At 35.3% G+C, this 25,074-nt stretch overlaps 1 protein-coding gene across 6 annotated transcripts in view; it reads left to right on the plus strand.

The window, feature by feature from the left end:
• The window catches only part of DOCK7 (dedicator of cytokinesis 7), a 186,835-nt gene that overhangs the window by 105,797 nt on the left and 55,964 nt on the right, over positions 1–25,074 (plus strand). For 4 of the 6 annotated variants that reach the window (XR_010659952.1, XM_065911740.1, XM_065911761.1 and 1 more), the window contains exons 21-29: positions 1,149–1,313; positions 3,036–3,205; positions 11,130–11,222; positions 12,425–12,514; positions 13,450–13,545; positions 16,218–16,358; positions 16,447–16,560; positions 18,167–18,337; positions 20,478–20,617. Coding sequence is in view for 5 of the 6 variants with exons in the window: in XM_065911740.1 (XP_065767812.1) it covers positions 1,149–1,313; positions 3,036–3,205; positions 11,130–11,222; positions 12,425–12,514; positions 13,450–13,545; positions 16,218–16,358; positions 16,447–16,560; positions 18,167–18,337; positions 20,478–20,617 (1,180 nt within the window). In the remaining variant the exon portion in view is untranslated. The remainder of the gene's footprint in view (positions 1–1,148; positions 1,314–3,035; positions 3,206–11,129; positions 11,223–12,424; positions 12,515–13,449; positions 13,546–16,217; positions 16,359–16,446; positions 16,561–18,166; positions 18,338–20,477; positions 20,618–25,074) is intronic. The other 2 variants (XM_065911772.1, XM_065911783.1) reach the window with 1 other exon arrangement.

Raw genomic sequence — 25,074 nt, forward strand, 5'->3', positions numbered from 1 at the left:
CATGCTTTATAAATTTCTAGTATGACATAAAAACAAGGTTTGCTGAGAAGGAAGTGAAGTGGACCTAGTTTTGAGAAGGATGGTTTGTAACAGCTACGAAGTGCAGTGCTTAGACGCTTAGTTGTGTCTGACTCTGCGACCCCATGGACTGTAGCCCGCCAGGCTCCTCTGTCCATGAGGATTCTCCAGGCAGGATGGAGTGGGTTGCCATACCCTCCTCCAAAATAGCTACAATAAGGAAAAGGAGTTAACCAGGAACACAGGTAGGATTTCTAAAGCCTGCTTAGGTTTCTCTGTCTCTCTTGTTTCTCTAGTCTCTCTTGTAGTACAGTATTTATACATTAATCTTCCTAAATGACCACTCCATCTGATTATTCCACTTTTAGGAAAACTTAATTGGCCTCATTATCTATTCATAAATTCCTGTCTTGATGAAATAAATCATAAAATGTGAGGCTCTGCTGCTCAGAATGGCTGTTTAGGTTATCCATTTATTCACTGTGCTATCAGAATTTTCCAGTTTTTGCAAATTTCTTGTTATATACTGACTTGCATGGCTGAATAGGTATCACTTAGCCTGGCATTTAATGTGCAGTGGTCTTACCTCATCCTGGTTTTCTACCCTTTTGTCCTTCTAATCCTTTTACAGATACTGTTTTCAGTTAAGTAGCTTATCAGTTCTATTCGTGTTAATATTTTCATAATCCACTTTTATTGTTAATTTTTATTTTTTAATCAAAAGTAATGTGCTTAATGTGTGATATTTAGTTTCTCAGTGTCATCTTTAAAATGAGAAGTTACTTCTGAAAGGTTCTAACAGAATAGATTTTTTTCTTATCATATACTTTGTATTATTTTACAAAATGATGGCTACCTGTTTGATGATTTTTTTTTTTTTTTGGAGTAAGCAAAACCAGGTAATTTTCCTGTAAAATTAGTAAAATTAGATTTTTCTCATTTTGTTGTGAGAAATATTTTTGACCCAGTTAATATCATAAATAGATACCATAAAATTAATGTCAAATATAATCTTGAACACTTACTGTGTGTAGTCATTAATGTATACAGTGGAGGTAAAACCTTTATGTTTTTATAACTTAACAGTCTAAAAATGTTAGTGCAAAAAATATTTTCTTCCTTCTTAAAAGTTAATCTAGGTCAAGCATCATTTGAAGCTATGGCATCGATTATAAATCGGCTTCATAAAAACTTGGAAGGAAATCATGACCAGCATGGCAGAAACAGCCTTCTAGCATCATATATCTATTATGTTTTTCGGTTGCCAAATACTTACCCTAATTCACCATCACCAGGTATTTTATTCTTTTTTACTGTGAAACTATCTTGCATAGATTATGTGTTTATTGTTATTGTTTATAAGCAGGATTGAAATCATCTTGAAGTGCATACTGTGATGCGTTTATTCAACAACAAACATTTGTTGAATGCCTGCTGAGTGCCATGGACTATGCTCGCTACCGGAGTTAAAGGGATAAATAGGTTACATTTTAAAACATCATTATTTGTACAGCTTCCTTTAATTTGAATTGGGGAGATCTTAGTTGAATTAATTTTTGGAAATGAACCTTGAAAATAACTTCTGTCCCTGGAAGCATTTCTCATTTCCTGTTAAGATAAATAGAATGTTACATTTGTCATTCAGAGTGTTTTTGGACATTAAAGAAATATGGTGACCCAGTAGTTTCCTGATAACCTTGTGAAACCTACAGTGATATAAAGGATGATCCTCTAGAAAAGTTCTGATCTCTTCATGGTCAATAAAATAATATAGCCTTTCTGGATACTAGAGCCCAAAGTAGTCACTTACTTGTGTTTTATATGACATTGGTGATAGTGGTGGTAGGGGGCATATCTGAGTGTTTGAATCACCCTTTAGTTGTTTAGTTAGTTGGTTAATGATTATGTTGTGCATACTTTTCAACCTGTTTACATATTTGTCTGTAAAAGTCATCATTCATCACTAGTGAAAATGGTAAGTGCCCTTTTTCAGCTATTGTCAGTGTTAACATAAATAAGGATGACAAGAAATTCTGACATTCACTCGGAAAACTAGGTATAATAGTAATCTAAGTTATAGTGCATTTAATTAATTGCAAAAGAGAACTGATTGACTCTCGTAATTTTGTTCATTGTTTCCTATCTTAATTTCTAAATTTGTCTCTGAGTATATAAGTGATTATGGACTCTTTGTAATGCTGCTCCATTTACTGTTTCATTTAGTACACTATTAGAATTTCACAGATTTTGCAAAATGTCTTTTTTACATGCTGACCTGAAGACTATAAATTAATTAGTTGACAAGTATATGTCATTTGCAAATATGACACTTAGAAAGATTTCATTGAATAAGAAATGGAGTTACAGTTGTTGGGTACTTACTTATATTTATAGATACTGGTTGAATGATGGTATCAGGCTTGATTTCAGACAGAAAAGGGGTTCTTTTCTTTTTTTGTATAACGTGGGCTCTTCGGAGAATTATGTTTATATATATTTATGTATGTATGTTATAAAGATGCTATTTTGTTGTAGTTAAAATTATCACTGATAAAGACAGAGATATAGCCATAGTTTCATTTAAGAGATACTGACAGTAAACTGAGTCTCCTTCTTAGGGATGGTGTGTCAAGGGGCAGAGCAGGAGGGGGTGGGAATAAAGGATAAGATGTTAGCTGGAGGACTTCGGGTCCTAGATGCCCTCATATATAAGTGAAATGACGTTTGTGTATGTTTCTTTTTACTGTTGTTTTTTATTCTATATGTAATATAGAATGTAGAAACATTGAAGAGATAATGGTTGTATTTATAATTCACAGGGTTTTGTCAGCTGCTGTAAAAAAATTATCTTTGTATAGCTCTCATGAGGTCTGGAGTGGTTTTCTTGTTTCTATTATTTTCATTTAGAAATAAAAGCAATTTATGATCTTTATGGAATTTTGTAAAGTGGAAGAGACTTTTTCAGGTCCTTTCCTGATTAACTGTTTAATTATGTGCTATTTTATATACAACTCCAGGTCCTGGGGGTTTGGGAGGATCAGTGCATTATGCCACAATGGCTAGATCTGCTGTGAGACCTGCAAGCCTTAATTTAAATCGTTCTCGGAGCCTTAGTAATAGTAATCCAGATATATCTGGAACTCCCACATCCCCAGATGATGAAGTACGGTCAATCATCGGCAGTAAGGTAACCTGAAGATATACATCTATAAATTTGGTTTTAAGTTCATGAACAAATGAGAAATATCCAGTTGTACTTTATTCTTAAAATGTATCTGAGTCAGTAATAAGAATTTTAAAATATATTTGAATTAGTAATAAACTTTATGTTTCTATTCTATCAGTGAACACATAAGTGATGTTTCGATTAATATGCTTGCTATTACAAACTAGTTTGTGCACTATGCTTAAGAAAATCTGCCAAATTCAAAATTTGTCCATAATGACTAGTCACATACAACTCATTGTCTGTCTGATCATCATGTGAGAAATGGTTATATTGGTGTTCTACAGGGTTAAGAGACCTGTGACTACTGTCCAGTGGGACCATATTATTGACTTGAAATATGAGTCTCTCTTCTCTAAAAATATCAAAAATAATGATTAACAATTAATTGGTAATAGAGCTATATTTCACATGGAAAACTAAGTAAGATGCTCCAGGATTAGAAAAATGTGATTTAATTAATCATGGTTAATGATTATTCCAGACAACAAGGGAGAGATTGGGCAGTATAAGATCCAGCCATATTTTATTTAAGCATCCATCCTTATTACCTCCCCCTCACATATACTTAAGGAACAAGTAGTCATTGCCTTACTATAATTAAAGTAAAAAAACAACTCAGTTTGAAAATTAAAGTGGAAAAAAGAGCAGTAAGATTGAGGCTAAGTAATCATATTATGTTGTGTTTTGACCAAACCATCTTAAGTATATTTTTTGCTGTTGGAAAGGAGGAAGGCACCATTGTTAATAGAATCATAGCCAACTTTTCTTTGGCATTTAGTCTCTTGTTTATGATATGAGAAAGAATTAGTAAATGTTCTGCGGTCTGTGTTTAACTCTTAGTCTGAGCTATAATAGACTTAAAAAAAAAAATGATCTGAGCTTGTTTGTTATGTGAAATACTTGGATATTGACCAAACACATCAGAATTACTAAAATCTCTTCATAGCTACAGAAATTTGCATTCAGAAATTTCTAATAAACTGTATCATTGCTCATTTTAAAGTGCCTGTTAAGTAATTTTAAAGTACTTTCTCACAGACCAAAAATATATTTTTAAAGTAATTTCTTGTCTGTGAGAACGTGAAAAGAATATTTTGTAGCTTTTTAATTTAAAAAATAAATGTGAATTTCAGTAACTTAAAGATCCAAATAGATGTTACTCTAATTAAGCAAACTTTTACTTTTTGTGTTGTAGAAATGTATTTACATCAGTCCTGCAGGGTAACAATTCCTAGTTGCTAAAGAGAAAGCTTTTCTCCCCCCACATATCTTTCCATGTCTAGGAAAAGGTTTTTCATCCTTGTCTTCATTCTTGATCTTTCCTCACTGTAATAGAAGTAACACATAGCATAATTTACTGTAAGTACAGTTCTTCAGTAGAATGAATTTCGTTTGTGAATTATAAGAGGTTTTCCTGTTAAAGCGCTATAGACGCCATTTTCCTCAAGGTTCTACTTTTGAAACACCTTTTAATTTCTATAAGATTTAGCATAATTCTAGTGTTTTCCTTTAATATGATGTGTTTGATAGATGATAACATCACGATTTAGAACAAAGATGTGTATATATTAGAATGATTATTTGCCTTTTCTCAAGTGGTTCATAAAATGGGACATAATAAGGATGTAAACTTGCTTCTGATATTATGATATACGGAAACTTCTGAGAAAGCCATGAGACTTTGTCTTATGACAGTATAGTGTTGTCCTAATCAAATTTTATTTAAATGTTTTTTTCTGTGTTCTTTTATTACAAAATTTTTTATAGCTGCCGTCATTTTGGCCTACCCTTTAGTCATAATTCCTAATAATAATGGTGTATAACTTTTATCTCATTGGAAAATTATAAGGAATCTGAAGTTTATTTATACTACTCTTCATTTACTCTGATTCTGTTGACTTGGAAATTCAAGAAACTCTTCTTTAATGACTTTTGTCTCTTGTGCTGCCTTAGCCATGGTCGTACCCTCGGTCTTGTCATGATGAATAACTTTAATCCTCATAATCTCAATTTCATGCATCTTGTTCTCTAGTCATTAGCTCATATTTTTCTGTCTAGTAACCCAACTCCAACAATTACTCTGCAACCTCCAGTCACTTATGGTAAGATATTTTTACTGTACCTCACCCTGTTAATGTTCTTTCATCCAATTTAGCAGCTTAAATTCCATGAGCAGTCATTATAATTATTACCTTTATAAACAGACCTCAGTTCCCTTATCTTCCTCTCATTTCATTTTACTTGCTTATCCAAACCTCAAACTGCAGTTGAATTTCGTTGACTGCCTATGCTGCTAAACATGATTTGAGAAATGCCATGATGACTGGTCTCATTTGAAATTAAAGGCCATGAACCTCAAGAGAACCCTTAATGCTGTCAAGCAATTGTGGTATATTTCTTTATTCCATTTACTTTCCCATTGTCCCAGAAAAAGGTTACATGCCTTCTTTTGTACCTCAGATCCTCTAACAGCTCCCCACCAGTTCTTCTCACTTTATCTCCTACTTCATTAACAAAATTGAGGTCATTGGAGGAAAACTTTTTTAACCTTTGACCATCACATCTCCTTACCCACTGCCATCTACTACTACCTACTACTAATATCTCTGTTATAGATGACCTGCCCATTTCTTTAAGTCCATTCCCTCTGTTTGTATACAACTTTCCATCCCCCTTCACCTACTCAGGATCCTCATTCCAACAGTGTTTATCTCTCTCCTACATCTTCAGTTTCTTCCCATCTACTAAATCATCCCATCCACATACAGGCATGCTATTATTTCTCCCATTAAAAAATTATTTTCTCTAGTATTTCTTCTAGTAGCTTCTTCACCATCTCTCTTCTACCTTTTATAGTAGAATTCCTTAAAAGAGTTTTCTATACTTGCTATCTCCAGTTCTTTTACTCTTCTTTAATTCCCATTTGTTTGTTGTTAAGTTGTTGAGTCATATCCAACTCTTCTGCAGCCCCATGTACATCAGTCCACCAGGCTCCTCTCTCCATGAGACTCCCCAGACAAGAATACTGGAGTGGGTTGCCATTTCCTTCCCTCAGGGGATCCTCCCCACCCAGAGACAGAACCCGTGTCAAGTGCATTGGCAGGTGGGTTCCTTACCACTGAGTCTCCAGGGAAGCCCTTAACTCCCCTTACTCTATTTCAAATATTTCTTTGATCTTCCGTGCATACTGCCCTTTGAATGCTCTCAGGGCTCTCCAGGCACTCCATGTTCTTAAATCTGATGGCTAAGCCTCAACACTTGACTTACTTTACCTGTGTGTATGTGTGTGTGTATGTGTGCTCCGTTGATCACCTGTGTCTGACTCTGCGATCCCACGGCTGTAGCCTCCTAGGCTCTTCTGTCCGTGTGATTTTCCAGGCAAGAATACTGGAGTGGATTGCCATTTTCTCCTGCAGGGGATCGAACCCGCCTCTCCTGCATTGGCTGTGCTGTGTGCTGAGTCCCTCAGTTGTGTCTGACTCTTTGTGACCCCATGGACTGCAGCCCGCCAGGCTGTTCTGTCCATGGGGATTCACCAGGCAAAAATACTGGAGTGGGTTGCCATGCCCTCCTCCAGGGCATCTTCGCAACCCAGGTCTTCTGCACTGCAGGTGGTTTCTTTACCGCCTGAGCCACCAGGGAAGCCCATGAGTGCTGGAGTGGTAGTCTATCCCTTCTGCAGGGGATCTTCCCAACCCAGGAATCAAACTGGGGTCTCCTGCATTGCAGGCAGATTCTTTACCAGCTGAGCTACTGGGGTAGCCACTGAGCCACTCTCTTACGGCAGCTTTGACACAGTAATTCTCCCTTCTCATTGATTTATTCTATTTAATTGGTTTGTAGGGCACTGCCCTCTCTTGATTTTCCTCTTTACTTATTAGACCTGCTTAGTCTCCTTCGTAGATTTTTTTTTTTTTTCTGATCTCTTAATTTGGAAGTGCCCCAGGTTTCTGTTCTTATTTCTAGTCCTCTTGTCTTGTTTTCTTTTCTCTCTTCACTCCCCCACTTGGTGATCTTATGAAGTCCAGTTGTTTTAAGTATCACTATATTGTGATAGTTAACAAAAATTACTTTTTAAGTACAAGTCTCTCTCTGGAATTCTAAACTCAGCTGCGTTTTAAAAACCCTTTTGTTCAGATTTGCATATGTTAAAAGTAGAGCCACTTCCTACCATCTCTAATGCTACCATTTGGTCTGAATTACCATCATCTCTTCCTGAATTAATGTAATAGCCCTAAAGATGGTTTCTGTGCTTTCACCCTATGCTCACTTCACACAGTAGCAGCCAGGATGCTGCTTTAAAAGCTTAAATCACAAACAAACAAAACTTAAGTTGGATTACATCATTTTTCTGAGCGAGATCCTGTGACTAACTCTTCTACTTCCCTAAGTCTTTACACAAAGGACTGCCTTCTGCACGGGGTCTTCTCTGACCAGCTTATTTAAGTGTCTAAATGTGTCTTTCTCCTCAGCCTTGTGCCAGGGATTTCTCATCCCCTTACTCTGTTTCTTTGACTGATAACACTGACTACCTTTAATGTAGCAAATATGAATTAGTTACCTATTATATTTATTTTCAGTGTTTGTCTCCCTTGATTAGAGTATAAGCTCCATGAAGGCAGAGATACTTCTTCATTGATGTACCTAAAGTAGCTATAATGTCCAGCATATGGAAGGTGCTCAAAAGATATTTATCCAATGAAAGAATGTTAGTAAGCATTGAGTATCTCTACCAAGAGTAAACAACTTGAAAAAAAATGAATTATGCTTTTGTTTGCCTCCTGGCTAGCAAGATTAATTAAATACTTAAAGATTTTAAGAAATTTAGTTTTATGAATGTTTCAGTTAGACTTCATTTCCTAATACAAAATGTGAAACTACTAAAATTAAAAAATACTATAAACAGGCTTTTGTTACTCTAGTAGCTATAAAACCATACTTGTGAGACTTCATAATTATTCTGCCACGACTGATTTTTATCCTGGCAGTGTTCTTTTCACAGTTAGTTATGTAAATACTAATACATGGTTACACCGGGTTTGAACTTCATTGCTTTTAGTCAGTCAAATTCCAGAGCAACTTTACATTGATGATTAGTTTCTTTCTAATGTATTGTCTCCTATTTTTTCATTTATTTTTCAAACATTGAGAGCTCACTGTGCATAGCTTACTAAACCCACTGTGCTGAGGGTTTGTGGTTATGAAACCAAATCTTTGTATTAAAACATGAGTATTGATGGCAAGTGAAATTGACTTTTCAGGGAAGGAGCCTGTCTGCATCTAAGGGACAAAACAATAAGATTACAGAGATTTGGCAAAAACAGAGCAAAAACACTTTCATGCACATGCACACACATTTGGTTAATCTCTTCTGCTGCTGAAGATCCATAAATACAGTTACTCTATTTGTAATTACCAGTGATGAATTTGCTTAACTGAGGGCTGTTCTATATAATTTTTGCTTTATGACATTTAAATTATGGAAATAATTTGCTTTACAAATAAATTGGCTACCAGTTTTCTTTAAATAGTTAGCTTTGACTTGATGTGATTATAACTGTTCAGAGTCTCAACATTGTGAATATAATATACAATTAATGGTACAAACAGAGTTATTATTTATTCTCACATTACTTATTAGCACATGTCTTAAAGGAAATTGTTAAGCAAGAGCTTAAAAAGTAAACTTGTGTACAGCAAAGTTACTGTTTTTCTTTTTGTAGAAATTTGTGGTAGAGCACAGTTGTTTTTCTGTTATTAAAATAATATTAAAAACAATGTTTTTGTTATTAAATAATATTTAAAATAATATTTTGTTATTTTTGTGGCATAGGTAGTGACATAATTTGAGAGACTGAGAGTTTTTGTTTTAACTTATCTGAAAAGCATACTGTGTGCTGATTTGCTTTTATTTGAAATAATATAATGAGGTTCTGAGAAGTCTGTATTAATACCTTATAAATGGGGCATTTTATTTTAAACAAAACTACTGATTAAATAATTCTATAGTGTTTGAATATTGCCCAATTTACTTCGCTAGGAAGCATTAAAAACATTGGGGCAAGTTTTTATTAAAACTATTTTTTAAGAATTTACTATATTTGAGGCATTACATTCAGTGATTTACTTCCATTATTTAATTTGATCTTTACAATCTGAAGGAGACACATTATTATTCCTATTTTGTAGCTAAGAAACTGAAAAAGAGATTAGGTAATTTACCTTAGATTTTGCAATTAGTAAGCTTGCCTGGAGAATCCCAGGAACATAGTGGGCTGCCGTCTGTGGGGTCGCACAGAGTCGGACACGACTGAAGCGACTTAGCAGCAGCAGAACCTGCATTTCAACTTTAACTCTTATCTTACACATTCAGTGTCAAAAATGAGGGGAAATAGGTAGTTACTGTATCATCATGTCAACTTCTCTGTATTTTTGGGAAAAAATAGAGAAAAAAGGAGGGGAAATATTCCCCCTATAAACGTAAGCCTTTGAGAGCTGGTAGTTTGTTTTCCCTCCTCCCCCTCCCCGTCCTTCCTCCCCTCTCCTCTTCCTTCATTCCCCTCCTTCCTGTAATATTAATGCATCGGCCTCACTTTCAGAGATTCTTTCTTAACTGCTTAGAGGTAGGGCCCTGCACATTTGTTGTGGCGGTTGTCGTTAACCTTCCCAAGTGATCCTAATGTCTACATGGACTCGATTGCCTTGCTTACTCTTTGTTTTCTTTTACGTGTCCTTCTTGGTGCTTTCTGTCTGGCCTCATGCTCAGCCCTAATAGTTTTACTTGGCTTGTCTTGTGTTGTCTCCAGCAGTCCTCTAAAAATCTCCTATAACTTGTTCAGTTCTATTAGCAGATTTCCAGGGCCCAGCCCAGATTACAGAATCAGGATTTCTGGGGGGAGGGGAGGAGGGCCCAGAATCTGAATTTTATAATTCAAATTGATTGATCAGGTTTAAGAAATTGAAGTAAAGCTCCGGTTCCCTATTTGTTGTTCAGTCGCTAGTCATGTCTGACTCTTTGCGACCCCATGGACTGTAGCACTCCAGGCTTCCCTGTCCTTCACCATTTCCCAGAGTTTGCTCAAACTCATGTCCATGGAGTCGATAATGCCATCCAGTTCCCTTTACCTAGGATCGTAATAACCTCTTTCAGAGAAGATAGACATAATTCACTTGTGGTCATACATATTAAAATTAATTTCAAATTGATGATAGTGATGATGAAGATACATATCTTACAGACAGCCCTTACAGTTTTGTATAAAATACTAGCTGATTATGTTTACTTTCAACAAGCACAATAAGACTGAACACACAACTCCAAATCTACCATCATTTTTAGGAAGGAGCATATATTGGGCATCTTTTTTTCTATCTTAATTTTTGCCTAATTTTTCTTATTGGTCCCTAAAAGAGTAAAAGAGGAGGCAAGTTCAAATACAATTATGAAGTATTGCTACACAGACGTTTTCAGTTGATGACAGACGGAGTAAAATTTAAAGCTTTTTAGACAAGAAGGGAATGTTAGATTTGGATCAGTTAGATTTAGAGGAAATTGCTTGTTGCTAGCTTGTACCATCTTTAAAGAGAGTTTGGGGAGGATGGTTGCTGTGGGAACTTTGTTGATAGTTGAAGCTGATCCCTTTATGTAAAGAGAAATTACCAATGATTACTATGCTTAATTTTCTTCGTGATTTTAAAAAAATTACTATGTAATAAGATGATTTTGATGAACTAATATTCTATAGATGCCTAAAAATTTTGGTTGCTTTAACAGTACTAATTAAAAACATGTTTGCATTGGAAAGTCTGGATTTCTTTAAGAATATAGCATGCCACATGTAATATTTCTTTCCTTTCCAACTGCTTTCTATTATATGCTTAGGGTTTAGATCGCTCCAATTCCTGGGTTAACACTGGTGGTCCAAAAGCTGCCCCATGGGGATCCAACCCCAGTCCAAGTGCAGAATCAACACAGGTGGTGTTTATGTTAGAGGTTTCTTTGTTGGCTGCTGATGTTTCCCTTTAGAACGTTACTTCTTAGTATATACTATGATTTTGGTGGCTTGCTTTTTAATCATTAAAAAGTGTGTTTTTTGTTTACTTAGCACATTTTCCAACTGCTGTGCATGAGTACCACCAATTGTACCAGTAATACTCTCCTTTCCTATTTCCTGTCTCCTTCTCCTTCCCTCTTTGTACACCCCATTGATGTTTCAGTGCCTGCTGCTTGTGTAATTGATGGCTTTGATAACAGTTTCTACCCTCGGGGTACCACATCTTCAGGAAGAATTTTAAAAAAATTTAGTGTGGAAAAAACCTGACAGTTTTTCATTTGCTTTCAGTTTAAAGTGTAGCTATTGTATCATTCTCCTTTAGCATTTATTATCTTGTCATTTTCTTCATAATCACTGACTAGAAATGTTGTTAATAAGATGAAATTAAATATGAACAGTATATGATCTCCATACTGTAAGATTAATTACCAGAAACAAAAATCTGTTTTAATCTGTACTGTGTTGCAAAGTATGAAATTTGTTGTAACCTCTTTGTACTAGGTTTTGCTTACTTAAGTCTAGTAGCTTGATAGCTAATACTGCATGTTTCCTTAAAATATACTTCTCACCTGTGTGCTGGCTTTAGAGGAAGATGTTCTCTCTCATTCTTGAGGGAAAAATTTAATTGCAAACTTATTATTATAAACGATTTATATTTAATATAGTATATGGCAGATCTGAGTCATAATTTTTGATGATTGTGAAACATAAAAGAAACCATTCTAAACTTTTAATTTTTCTAATTAAATATAAAATCCTTGATTTCTCTTTTTGGTCTGAGACCAGTGAGAAGTATGTTTTTACTTTTTGCATTTTCTTATTAGATGCATGCATGTGTGTATATCACAGAGATAAAAGTTTCATTCTTTGCAGCACTCTCAATTTATATAATCATTAAAATATTTATCTTTTAAGAGTAAAATATATAGAAGCCATTTTGATACTTCTAATACATTGTCATTAAAGCAACTTAAATGGTGAAAATGGAATGAGCAATAAAAAAGATGGTTGTTGAAACCACAGTAAAGCCCTATTTAAAAAATTGTACGTAATCCTTGAGGTGCAAAGTCATTCACAGCAGACTTTAATGTTATCTCGTCATTCATTCATCTTCATTCCATAGGCTATGGATCGAAGTTGTAATCGTATGTCTTCGCACACAGAGACGTCAAGTTTCTTACAAACATTAACGGGACGCTTACCAACTAAAAAGGTAGATTCATATGAAGACAATTCATATAGGGGGAAAGTAATTCCAACAATTAAGTATATGTAAAGTTTCTTTACATAACCAGGACAAGATGTTAAAATAATTGGATTGTTTTTGAGCAAGCATTGCTTGTCTGATGCCTTTTTGGGCATGCCTCTCCGTTGCAGGACCTTTTACATTACTATAATGTTTATATCTTTGTGGATGAATATTTTTAGTTTAGTGACTTAAATTTGATCATCAAATTTTAGTACCAAAAAATTGTATCAACTCTTAATTCTGTTTCTGTAACTTGCTTCTGTTTTGTGTTTTAAATCTCCAGGGAAAGGAAGATGAGTTAGAAAAATTATCACTCTTAGTAAGATATGTTGATTTGCTTCCCTTATGCACAGTTTTGTTAGTCCTTTTTCATAATATACACTATTTTGCAAATGCTTTGTATGCATATCCATTACAAGGCAGGAAATTTCTGCTGTTTTAATAGAATGACTTTAAATACCTGAGACCTTGAAAATTGATGGCTGATATCAAAGTTTAAATTTTTAAAGGTATTTCCTAAATTGTACCAGCAAAGTTCATGAATGTATTTGCATATGTTGAAATACATATGTAAGACAAAAGCCAGATTTTATTGTAGCTGTGAGCTTGGTCTAGTTTCTGTTTGCAGGTACAATTTAGGAGGCTCTTTCCTACCTGTCCTTTTAAAATTACATTTTACTGCAAGATAACATGTAATTTTTTCAGCTATTCAACATGCCACTGTCTTACATGTATATATAGCCGTTTCGTTAATGGGTGTCCTCACTGCATCGTTGAATGGTTCACATGCCTTATTTTGCTTATTCTCATTATATCTTCATTTGTATTTGCATTATTATTTGATTTGTGTTATCAGCAGATCTGGCATTGATAATAACTTTGGGTTTACTTCTGGATAGCTTTTTCATGAGGAGCTGGCTTTGCAGTGGGTTGTTTGCAGTGGCAGCGTTCGGGAGTCAGCTTTGCAACAAGCCTGGTTCTTTTTTGAGTTAATGGTGAGCAAACTAAACACATTCTGTAATACTGTTTTCCTTATTGAATACTTTTGTGTTGGCTCATTACTGTCCTAGAAATCTTTCTCTGTTGTCCATGTTATGGTTTTACATATGCCTCCAAAGAAAAATTATGTTTGCTATATCTCTAAATAACACTGTGGATAATCAGCACTATTTAGATGGAGTTATAAAGCTAATGTTAAGTCTGTTTTTAGGAATAGTTGGAGAAGCTAGCTATCTTTTTAACCTGTGATATGTTCTCTCTTAGTCCAAACATACTAGTATATAATGGCAATACCAGGTCAAAAGAGCTTTATAGATACCTACTGCTTTTATGGCTAGAAAGCTCGTAGGGAAATGGTGGTTACAGCCAATAGAAAACAACAATAATTTTTTCTTAATCCAGTAAATGATATTAAAAACAAATTAATATTTTCATAAATATTTATACACACAACATAAACACATATATACATAAAAGCAATGTACATACACACACCGTGTGGTCAGACCTATGGACTAGGGATTATCAAGGCACAGAGAAATTAAGATCTTGTTTAAGTATACATAGCTTGTGGACAGCAGACCTCTGATTCAGACTCAGATATTCTGGCACTTGGACCCTTCCTCTCTATCTATAGAAAGCTGAAAGAAAAAGTGAAACTTTTTCTTCCAAAAAATTATTTAAAATAATAAGAAACAAAGGAGAGCAAAAAGAGAGAAAAGAAACAAGGGAGGTTCTAGAGTATGCCACCCACAGTCATTCTCAGTATTGAGTGTTACTTATATTGAGGATAAGAAGACATTTCTTCTGCAAATTAAAACTACATGAGGTGTTATCTCACACCAGTCAGAATGGCCGTCATTAAAAAGTCTACAAGTGATAAATGCTGGAGAGGGTGTGGAGAAAAGGAAACCCTCCTACACTGTTGGTGGGAATGTAATTTGGTGTGGCCACTATGAAAAACAGTATGAAGATTCCTTAAAAAACTAACACTAGAGTTGCCCTGTGGTCTGGCAATCTCATCTCTGGACATGTTATCTGGAGAGAACTCTTATTTGAAAAGATACATGTACCCAAATGTTCATAGCAGCACTGTTTACAATAGCCAAGACATGGAAGCAACTTAAGTGTTCCTCCACAGATGAATGGAGAAAAAAGACATGATATAGATACACAATAGAATACTAGTCAACAATAAAGAAGAATTAAATAATGCCATTTGCAGCAATATGGATGTACCTAGAGATTACCATACTAAATAAAGTCAGTCAGAAACTTAGATATCATATGATATCACTTATTTGTGGAATCTAAAATATGCTACAAATCAGCTTATTTATAAAACTTAGAGTCAGAGGTATGAAACAAACTTAGAGTTACCAAAAAGGAAAGGGGATGGGAAAGGGATAAACTAGGAGTTTCTGATTAGCAGATGCAAACTACTATATATAAAGTAGGTGAATAACACAGTCCCACTGTGTAGCACAGGGAACTATATTCAGTATCCTGAAGTAAACCATAATGGAAAAAGACATGAAAAAGAATGTATACAAAACTAAATCCTTTGGCTGTAACCAGAAACTAACACAACATTGTAAATCAACTATACTTCAGTAAAAGTTTTTTTTTTTTTCCTTAAAAAGACATTTCTTCTTGAGATTTGCTAATCAGCAAAAAAATAAGTCAGGGACCATATGTAAGTGACAGGCAACACATTCCCCCCCCCCTCCCCCCCCACCCCGGAGACTAAACATCAGATTATAATTCATGTGCTTTTAATACAAGATCAAAATAGTTAATTTGCCTTTTTTTAATAGCCTTACATATATGTTCAGATTTCTTAAAACACAAGATAGTCAAAATGGTACAGTTTGACTTGTTTCTACTATTTACCAACTGTAAAATCTTGTCATTAATTTCTCTGAATTTAAAATTCTTTATTGTACACACTGTGATAAGAATTTATATCTAAAATATTTTGTAAATTGAAATTACTTTGATTTTTATCTAACATTTTATCTTACATTCTTAATATGTATTCATCAATATTTAATGTATACCCACCATATGCCATGGGATACAAGTGCTAAAGATACTACAGGCAGTCAAGGTTTCTGATCCTTCAAAGCTACCAGTTGCAGGGGACATGGAATGGCACAGTTGCTGAGTCTTAGAAAGATTTAACTTAAATTAATTTTAAAGGATGAAAATTTTTTTCTGTTGACATGCCCAGAATTTTTTTCCCATTGATAGACTAGTTTTATGAAGGTGTTAGAGATTGAGTTGTATGTTGTTTGATATTTCTTTAGAGCATACAAAATATTCTACGGAACTTTTTCATAATATTTGAGGAGTTGCGAGTATTTTAGCTTTCTATTAAATCATGTGGTATATTGACAGAAATGACCGTAATGTTTAGAGTTCTGTAACTGCTAGTTACACCCATAAGAACTGCTCTATGGCACAGGGAGCCCAGCTTGGTGGTCTGTGATTACCTAACTGGGTGAGATGGAGTGAGGTGGGAGGAGGTCCAAGACAGAGGGGATATATGTCTACACATAGCTGATTCACTTCCTTGTACAGCAGAAACTAACATGGCATTGTAAAACAATTATATTTCGATTTTTTAAAAAAGGAAATTGAACTAATGGCTTATTTCTATTTTCAGGTAAAGAGCATGGTGCATCATTTATACTTTAATGATAAACTTGATGCACCAAGGAAGACTCGTTTTCCAGAACGTTTCATGGATGACATTGCTGCTCTTGTCAGTACAATTGCTAGTGATATAGTTTCACGATTTCAGAAGGTAATGATAACTTATTTTTAAAAACTAAGTCAATCTTTCAGGCACGCATTAAACTATCATACTTCTGTTTTTTAATTTTGTTTCCCAGGACACAGAAATGGTTGAGAGACTCAACACAAGCCTTGCATTTTTTCTCAATGATCTGTTGTCTGTTATGGACAGGGGATTTGTCTTTAGCCTTATAAAGACCTGCTATAAACAGGTAATGTATAATTAGTAATAGTTAGTAATGAAATAATTTAAATTCTGTGTTTTCTCTTTAAGGGCTAGAGCTAAGAAACTTTCATGAACTCATTTATATAGTGATGTTTTTAAAAAATGGTATATTTATTATTAAGGCAAAAATAAATTACATTTATCAGTTCATAGAACTATGGCAAGCTGCTATCAGTAAAGCCATCTTTTCCTTAAGTTATCCCGGCCCACTCATGACTCTTTAATTCCCATTTAGAAGTATACCATCAAGTCAGTAGTCTAAATGTAAAACAGCCTCAGGTTGCCATGCCAGAGTAGCATTTTTACTGAATTTACAGCTAACCCAACCTTTTCTATCTTAAGTGATTTTTAAAGCGGTTGCATTTTGCTGTGTATTCCTCATGATGAAGCCCTAGACATTGTAGAGTTTAGAATCATGGGCAGATATTTACCCAAGTCTCAAATATATCATCTTGCCTTTTCTAAACTAAAAGTATCCTGGAACTTTTCAACAAACAGCTGGTTTTGTGTTAAATTTTTCAACTGATTAATGAAACCTGGCTTTTAGAAGACATTAGTTTTTTGTCCTGATGGACCATTTGGGTAGTAAGTTATATAATCATCCTAGAATTGCCTTTTAAGGGAGCTTTAAAAATATACAGGTTATTGAGGAGTTTGAATCCTGGTGGTGGGGGTGGGGAGTGTGGGAAACAGTGCTTATAAAGTACTTCCCTGCTGGTCCACAGATTAATTTAGGGGAACTACTGGTTTAAAATGCTATTTGTCAGTCTAATACTTAGAATTTTGAAAATCTGTTCAGTTGGATGCCATTATTGTATATATCTTTTTTTCTTTTTTGGCTGAGCCATGCATCATGTGGGATCTTCCCTGACTGGGGATTGAATCCGTGCCTCTATATTGGGAGCCTGGAGTCTTAACCTCCGGACCACCAGGGAAATCCCTGTTTCGTTTTGTTTTTTTAATAGAGAAGTTGAGACTATGGCATGGGCACTGTCTGTCTGCAAGTGTTTGCCACACTATGTATTATTCTCACTTTTCCCCTGAAATTTCATCCATTAATGCCCTCAAAACCTGCCCTGTCTTTATTCTTCAGGCATTAACCTCCTACATTTGCCACACTTTAAGCTAGACTCTAGGGATGCTAGAACTCTTAAAATAAGTCAGTTTATAAATGTCTCCTCAAGTAAGTAATGGTGTAGTTGGGAAAACAGATAGTTATAAATATAGGTTAGCACAAAGTGCTGAAAAAAGAATAGATAATTTATTTTATGAAGTTATTTTGATAGTATAATTTTTCTTCAGATAGAATATCCTTGAGGTGGAAATATTAATGCTGTATTGGAAATATAAATATGTGCCTTTAAGAATGCACCTCGTCAGTGGATTTATACAGTAAATCTTGTAGTTTATTTTATTTTATTTTATTTTAGCAGTAACCCTGGAAAAAGCTGACACTGTTACTTAAACTATAAAACCCAAAGCTGTCCATTGAGTACGGTTTTCTAATTCTTTAATTCATCATTCTGGTGTTGGTATTAGAGAAATGATATGTTCAATTGGTATTTTTTTTTAATTTCTGCACTGCTTACAAGGTGTCTTCAAAGCTTTATTCATTACCAAGTCCAAGTGTCCTGGTGTCCTTGAGGCTTGATTTTTTGCGAATCATCTGCAGCCATGAGCACTATGTTACCTTAAACTTACCCTGCAGCCTGCTCACTCCACCTGCATCACCATCACCTTCTGTTTCTTCTGCAACATCTCAGGTATGCCAAATGTATGAAAAAGAAATTTTTTTAAGCCTGCATTTGTGGAAAAAGCATTTTAAATGCTGGGAAAAGTGAAAAGTAATACTACTGAATAGTAGCTGTGTGATAGGCTCCATACTCAGGGCTTTGTAAGTAGTAAATGATTAAGTGCTTTATAAATATTAGTCATTTACTACTCTTCATTGCAACCCTAAGAGGTACATTCTATTATTATTATTATTATTTTTACAGGTGAACTGAAATACAGAAAGGTCAGTAACATACCCAGGGTCACATAGTAAAAGCTGGCAGAACTAGGCTTTGATCCGTGGCACATGTTGGCTCTATTCTAGGTCTAAGTTCTAACCACTTTGTTGTACCCCTCTGACCGATTTGCGCACGAGGGAGTGAATTCACCTACGTAATAAACTCACTTGATGTTTTCACAAGTTGGGTTTTCTTGATGCAGGCACAGACTGAGTTTGGGGGGCAAGATGTTTATTAGCTGTCAGTACCTATGGAAGGAAAGGGAATGAAGCATAATTAGCAGAGAAACAAGTAAAACAGCAGTGCAGTCCTGGCAAAGTCCTGCCTGCCTCTCTTGTATCCAGAGAACCCAAGGGAAACGAGGTGGTGGTCATGGGTTTTCACAGGGTGCCTAATAATTGCACTAAAGATGACAAAAGATTATCATAGCAATTATTATGTGTCTTGTCATACAGAATGAAATGAAGGGATTTTGTGGTTTTAGCACCAGAGGAGCCTAGATGTTCCCGTCTAGGGAAATGTTTTGCTATATAATTCCTCAGACAAACAAGCTACTTCCTTAAGCTCTTGTTTTTTTTGAAAAAATTTGTTTATTTGGCTGTGCTGGGTCTTAGTCGAGGCATATGAACTCTTACTTGTGACATGTGGGATCTAGTTCCCTGACCAGGGATTGAATCGAGGCCCCCTGTATTGGGAACGCAGTCTTAGCCACTGGACCACCAGGGAAGACCCTTCCTTATATTCTTACTGTCTGAAGTCAAAGGTGATCTGAACTCTTTTTGTTTTTGAGATTTTTAATTCCTGAAAGTAATATACTACATTAGATCAATCTCAGATGTTTGATAAAGAAAAATTTAAACTTTACTTAGATTGAAAAACGCAGAGATCACCCACAATGTCTCATTTTTTACCTTTGCAAAAATTCTTAAGGATCAGCCTATTTCCACATACTTTTACCTGGCTAATACACATTTCACGTAGTCTTTTGTTCTCTTCTCCCATCTTCTGTCAAAGATGTGACTACACAATCAAGGACAAATTAACCATAGGTAAAGTTCCCTAAACCTTTAACGAAACACATTTGTTTATACTTGACTCCCTGCTGAACATCTTATCCAGCCAAGAAATTAATAGCATTTCTTCCAATGTCCCGTCCCCTACTTTCTCATTTAGCTGCGTAATTTTCAGATTCTAGTAGATGACAGAGACATCACTCTTTGGGAGGTAGGGACCTGAATAGTTTTATATACTTACTAAGAAGGCGATTTCTCCATAGAGAAATCTGAAGTCTGTTCTTCTAAGAAACCTCACATTGTTGGTTTTGAATGTGGATTAAAGGGTGATAAGGTTGAGGACATTCTTGCCTTGAACTGTATCTTGGGGGATGCTATTTTGCAGTATTAGAAAACTTGAAAAAACTCTGAATGAACCAAAAAGTAATAGTAATTTTCAAGAGATAGTATTTTCCCTGAAAAAAACAGCTTTATTATTATTTGAAATTTCTCTGGAAACCAATAGCATTTGACTATGAATATTTCTTTTGTCCTCAACAGTGAGTACAGAATGCATCATATGGATTTAGTTCTTTCCCTTCAGAATAAGATAGAGAAATATTTAGTGGCTAAAAGTATAAAGGAAAAATCAGATGAAAAATTTTAATATGAGAATAAGGAAATTGAAAATAATTTAAAATGCTATGTCATCATAGTTTCCTATAACAAAAGTAAGAGCAGGTGCTTTCTCCAGTGTTAATAATAGTAATATAAAAATAAACTTAAAATGTTTATCTCACTTTAAGATGATTCTCACATCTCGTTTGTTGTAATGCTCTGTCTGTAGAATGTTTTGTTGCATAGCTATTATAGTTTTGTTCTACCTCACTTCCAAACAGAGTTCTGGATTTTCCACCAATGTCCAAGACCAGAAGATTGCAAATATGTTTGAATTGTCTGTGCCTTTCCGCCAGCAGCATTATTTGGCAGGACTTGTGTTAACAGAGCTGGCTGTCATTTTGGACCCTGATGCTGAAGGGTGAGCAGACCACTTTTGCTGTGTACAGTATCAGTTTGATTTTGGTCAGTGGAACAGAAGTATCCCACTTAACTGGGACTCAAAAGAATATTCTTTACCATTCTTCTTCTACTTCTCTGTTCACTAAGTTCCATACTCATGTTTTTTCTGTATTTCATCAGTTTTAAGAAAGACACTTTTTGTCATCTCTGAATTTGATGTTTGTCTTGAAAGTCAACATGTATCATGTTGTATCATGGTTTAGTTGGTAGTATTTTTTTCCTTCTTAGTAGTACCTGAAATATTTGTGCATGTTATAGATGGACTTTTAGATTTGTTGATATGCAATAAGCACAATTCAGTTAATGAAAATAGACTAATCTGTTTGATTCTTTGGGAGTAAAATGTATTATTTGCCATCATATTAATAATATATAGCATGTACTTCAAAATTTGCCCTATAAACAAGTAAACTTGTTGTAAAAACTTCCACTCTTTTAAAGAATTATTAGAAATTGATATAGTAAGAAGAGTTCATTGTCTGATGATTTGAATTTGCAGAAACAGCTTTTCTATAAATGTGTTGTGATCGAAGATCCTTGTAGGGTATTTCTATCTTAATAGCTGTTTTCAAAAGTTTTTATGACCATAACTCATTTAGGTAATAATTGCTCTTTTTTTCAACTTTCCTCCTAGTAGGATCATTAAGGAGTTTGTAATGCAGTTTAACCTGAAGTAAGAGCTCCAAAAAACAAAAGGAGATATTTTGAGCAGGTTTTATAAGAATCGTATGATGAATTTATTGAGCAAATGAAATGAGGTCTGTGAAGTTCTTAGCAATAGGTACATAGTTAATGCTTAATAAATTGTGGAAGGCTAAATCTTCTGCAAATGAAAGTCATGAGTTTTTTCATAGCAGCTTCTCATGTTAGGGATATATTATTACGAAGCAGGTTTTCACACTGTGCTCTGCAGAACTGTAGGGTTCTGAAAAGGTTCTTAGTGTGTTTCCAGGTAGGATGGGGTTGTGGTGCAGACACTGGAATAGGGAGAGGGCAGGCTTAGTGGGTGAGACTCTGCGTCTCACCCAGAGTGCTTGCCACCACTCTTTTATTTTGCCATTGATAAAGGAATATAATGTCGTTTGGGGGGCTAAAAAGGATCCATTATTTGAAAAAAATCACTCTGAAAGCAACTTCTAAACATACTACCTTTCTTTAGTAACTGTTAGATCTCAGTCATTTCAATTTATATTTCCAGTACTTTTACTTGATGTATCAGAATAATTTTGGTTACCAGAAATAGAAAACTTTTCTTCTTGCCTGCTTTGTTAAAGGAAGGATAGTTATCACTTCATGTTTGGAAGAAAGGTAAGGTTTTAGCACGGTACAACCAGCAGCTCAGTGATACCATCAGGGTTCTGTTTCTTTTATATCTTATTTCTACTAGGAGCCCCAGCTTTATCCTGAGGCTAGTGTCCCTTCCGTGACTGTAAGAGAGTTGCTCTGGCAATTCAGAGTAAATTCTTACTTGTCTGTGTCCAGCAGAGCAGAGAGGGGAACAAACCTCTCTTCCCAAGCATGCAGTGCACATCTTTCTTTGCCCTGGTCTGGCTCACTTGCCTGTCCTGCACTGTTAGACACCAGAGCAATGCCAGGTTCCTGGGTGAGTTAGATCACTTCTACTCACGTGTGGTGCATAGACAGGTGTTGGTTCGTGGGTGGTTCAAGGCAGAAGATAAGGAGCTCATGCCTAAACAGTAATCAGCTGTCACTACAAAGTGTTTAATTCATGTGATTTTTTTTTTTTTTGGTAGACCTTTTCATTTAAGGAAACAATTGATTAACATTAATCTTTCTCATCTTAGTAATGAAACAGCTTGTTGATTGGCTACTGTAAATGGCAGAGCTAGTCTGATTGGATCGACCGCAGGTACTAGGGGAATAGAGTCAGCTTCTCAGTCTCAGGGACATGAAGGCATACCTGAACATTTTTGCATTCCACTAGGGAGGAAGACAGGTGAAGGAGAAGTTGTGTAGGTGTTTGGTGGTGTCTGATAAAGAACAGAGAATTCCAACAGTCAACCTTTTTTAGAAATTATTTATTTTTTAATTGAAGGATAATTGTTTTACAGAAGTTTGTTGTTTTCTGTCAAACCTCAACATGAATCCGCCATAGGTATACATATACCCCCTCCCTTTTGAACCTCCCTCCCATCTCCTTCCCATCCCACCCCTCTAGGTTGATACAGAGCCCCTGGTTGAGTTTCCTGAGCCACACAGCAAATTCCCATTGGCTATCTATCTTATATATGGTAATATAAGTTTCCATGTTACTCTCTCCATACCTCTCACCCTCTCCCCATGTCCATAAATCTATTCTCTATGTCTGTTTGTGAGATTTTGTGTAGGTATTCAGTGGTGTCTGATAAAGAATAGAGAATTCTAACCATTTTTGTGATGTTTCCTTCTCAGAGTCAAGGCTCAGTTCTGTTAAAATAGATACATCTCTGTGGAACAGTGTAGGGCTCATGAAAGACTTCTTTTTTAAAGAAAAATTTTGTATGCTGTATTCAGAGTTCTTTTTTTAAAATTTCATTTTTAATTGGAGGGTAATTGCTTTAAAACATTGTGTTAGTTTCTGCCATCCATCAACATGAATGAACCATAGGTATACATATGTCCCCTCCCCCTTGACCTCTGTACTGCCCTTTTGCCTCTTCAAGCTGGTCTTTAAGGTGGCTCTTTAGACACTTTCTGACCCTGTAAAGTCTGAAAGCAATGATAACTGTGTTCACCACTACTTTTTCTTTGTTTATTGAGTTTAAAAATGTAACTGGAATAGCTTTAAATAGTAATATACAGGATTATAAGCTGTTACTACTATTTGTTTTCTCATCTTCTCACTCTTTCCTACACCCAGTCCACTAGCAAGTGCTTTAGGACCACCTCTTAAAATATATCCCAAGTCCAGCTACTTCCCTTCCTCTTTACTGCTACCCCTAATCATGCTTCCACTCTTCCCTCCCTAAAATCCCTTTTCTACACAGCAACCTAAATGGTCTTTTAGAAATGAAAATTAAATTATATTGCTTCCTTGGTTAAAACTCTTCAATGTGTTTAAAAGCACACACTTCTTACTTTAAAGATAGTTAAAAGTGTATGCTTTTAAAATAACATTTAAAATAAAATCCAGACTTAGTAGTGAACCTCAAAACTCTGTATATGTAACTCTTGTCTACATTGTCACTTCTCTTCTTCCTTATATACCAAAATCTAGCCATCCTGAACTTGTTTCTGTTTCCCTTATGGGCCTACCCAGTCCCACCTTAGGGTCTTTGCACTTAGATTTTCCTCTCTGAAGCAATGCTGAAATTACCCTGAGATTTCCACACAGAGGTATTTCTTCCTTGTGATTCTTCAAATCTCCAGTCAAACAGTATCTTCTCAATGAGATGTCATTGGGCCACCCAATCTGAAATATAGCTGTGTTACCCTTGCCACAATTATTCTTAACCATATAAGCCTGTTTTATTTTCTACAAAGCATTTCCCTGAAATTTGCTCGTTTGTTCATTATCTGTCTCCTCCCATTAGAATATGAGCTCATGAGAGCAGCACTTTTCTTTCTTGTTCACTGCTGTATTCCCACTGCCTTAGAATTGTGTCTGGTACAGAGTGGACACTTGGTAAGTATATGTTAATTCAGTGAATGAATGATTGACTATTTGAGACTCACATCTCATCTCTATATTTTACATTTTTTTTCACATTTGCATAGATAAAAAACAGCATACAGTGTCTTAGATAGACCCTTAAGAGGGATGTTTTTACTCCTTTTGCTTGCTAAGTAATCATAAATAATTTCTTGAGTAGCAGTAGTATGTTCTAATATTGACCAAAGATTTGCTGTTTAGAAATTTTCATTGTAGTTAGAAAGTTAAAACTTTGAAACAATATACTGTGGTTAAATGCAAATTTTGTAGTACAGAACTTAATTCTGAAGAAGATTAGCACCTTTGTTATAAGCATTTGTAACACTGAATTATTATTTTTGTGTCTGTGTTTCTTTCTTGCTAAAGCAAGCTCTTTAAGAATAGGGGCAATGTCTTATCTCCAACATCTAGCATAAGATATGACACGTCTTGTGCATGCATGTGTCCTGCGCATTCATGTGTTTGTGTTCATGTGTTTGTGTGTGCGTGTAAGAGCTGAGTGTGTATGAGTATTGTAGACATGTGAAAAGGCTTAATGAAGATGAGTGGATAGAATTTAGCTAGTCTGGGGCTTGTAGCTGCTGAGAGATGCTAAATATTAACATACCCAGGTTTGGGAATCGTCACTGGTGATACAAGTTGAAAGAGAGGACATAAAAGGCAAATGACCAGAATCTGAAACTTGGGAAGAATGATAGAGAGTATGAAGAGTGGTGGGAGCTAGTTAGAGAATATACTGAGAAGAAAATATAAAAGGTGACAAA

The sequence above is a fragment of the Muntiacus reevesi genome, chromosome 1, assembly GCF_963930625.1.
Source record: "Muntiacus reevesi chromosome 1, mMunRee1.1, whole genome shotgun sequence".
NCBI classification, from domain to species: Eukaryota; Metazoa; Chordata; class Mammalia; order Artiodactyla; family Cervidae; genus Muntiacus; species Muntiacus reevesi.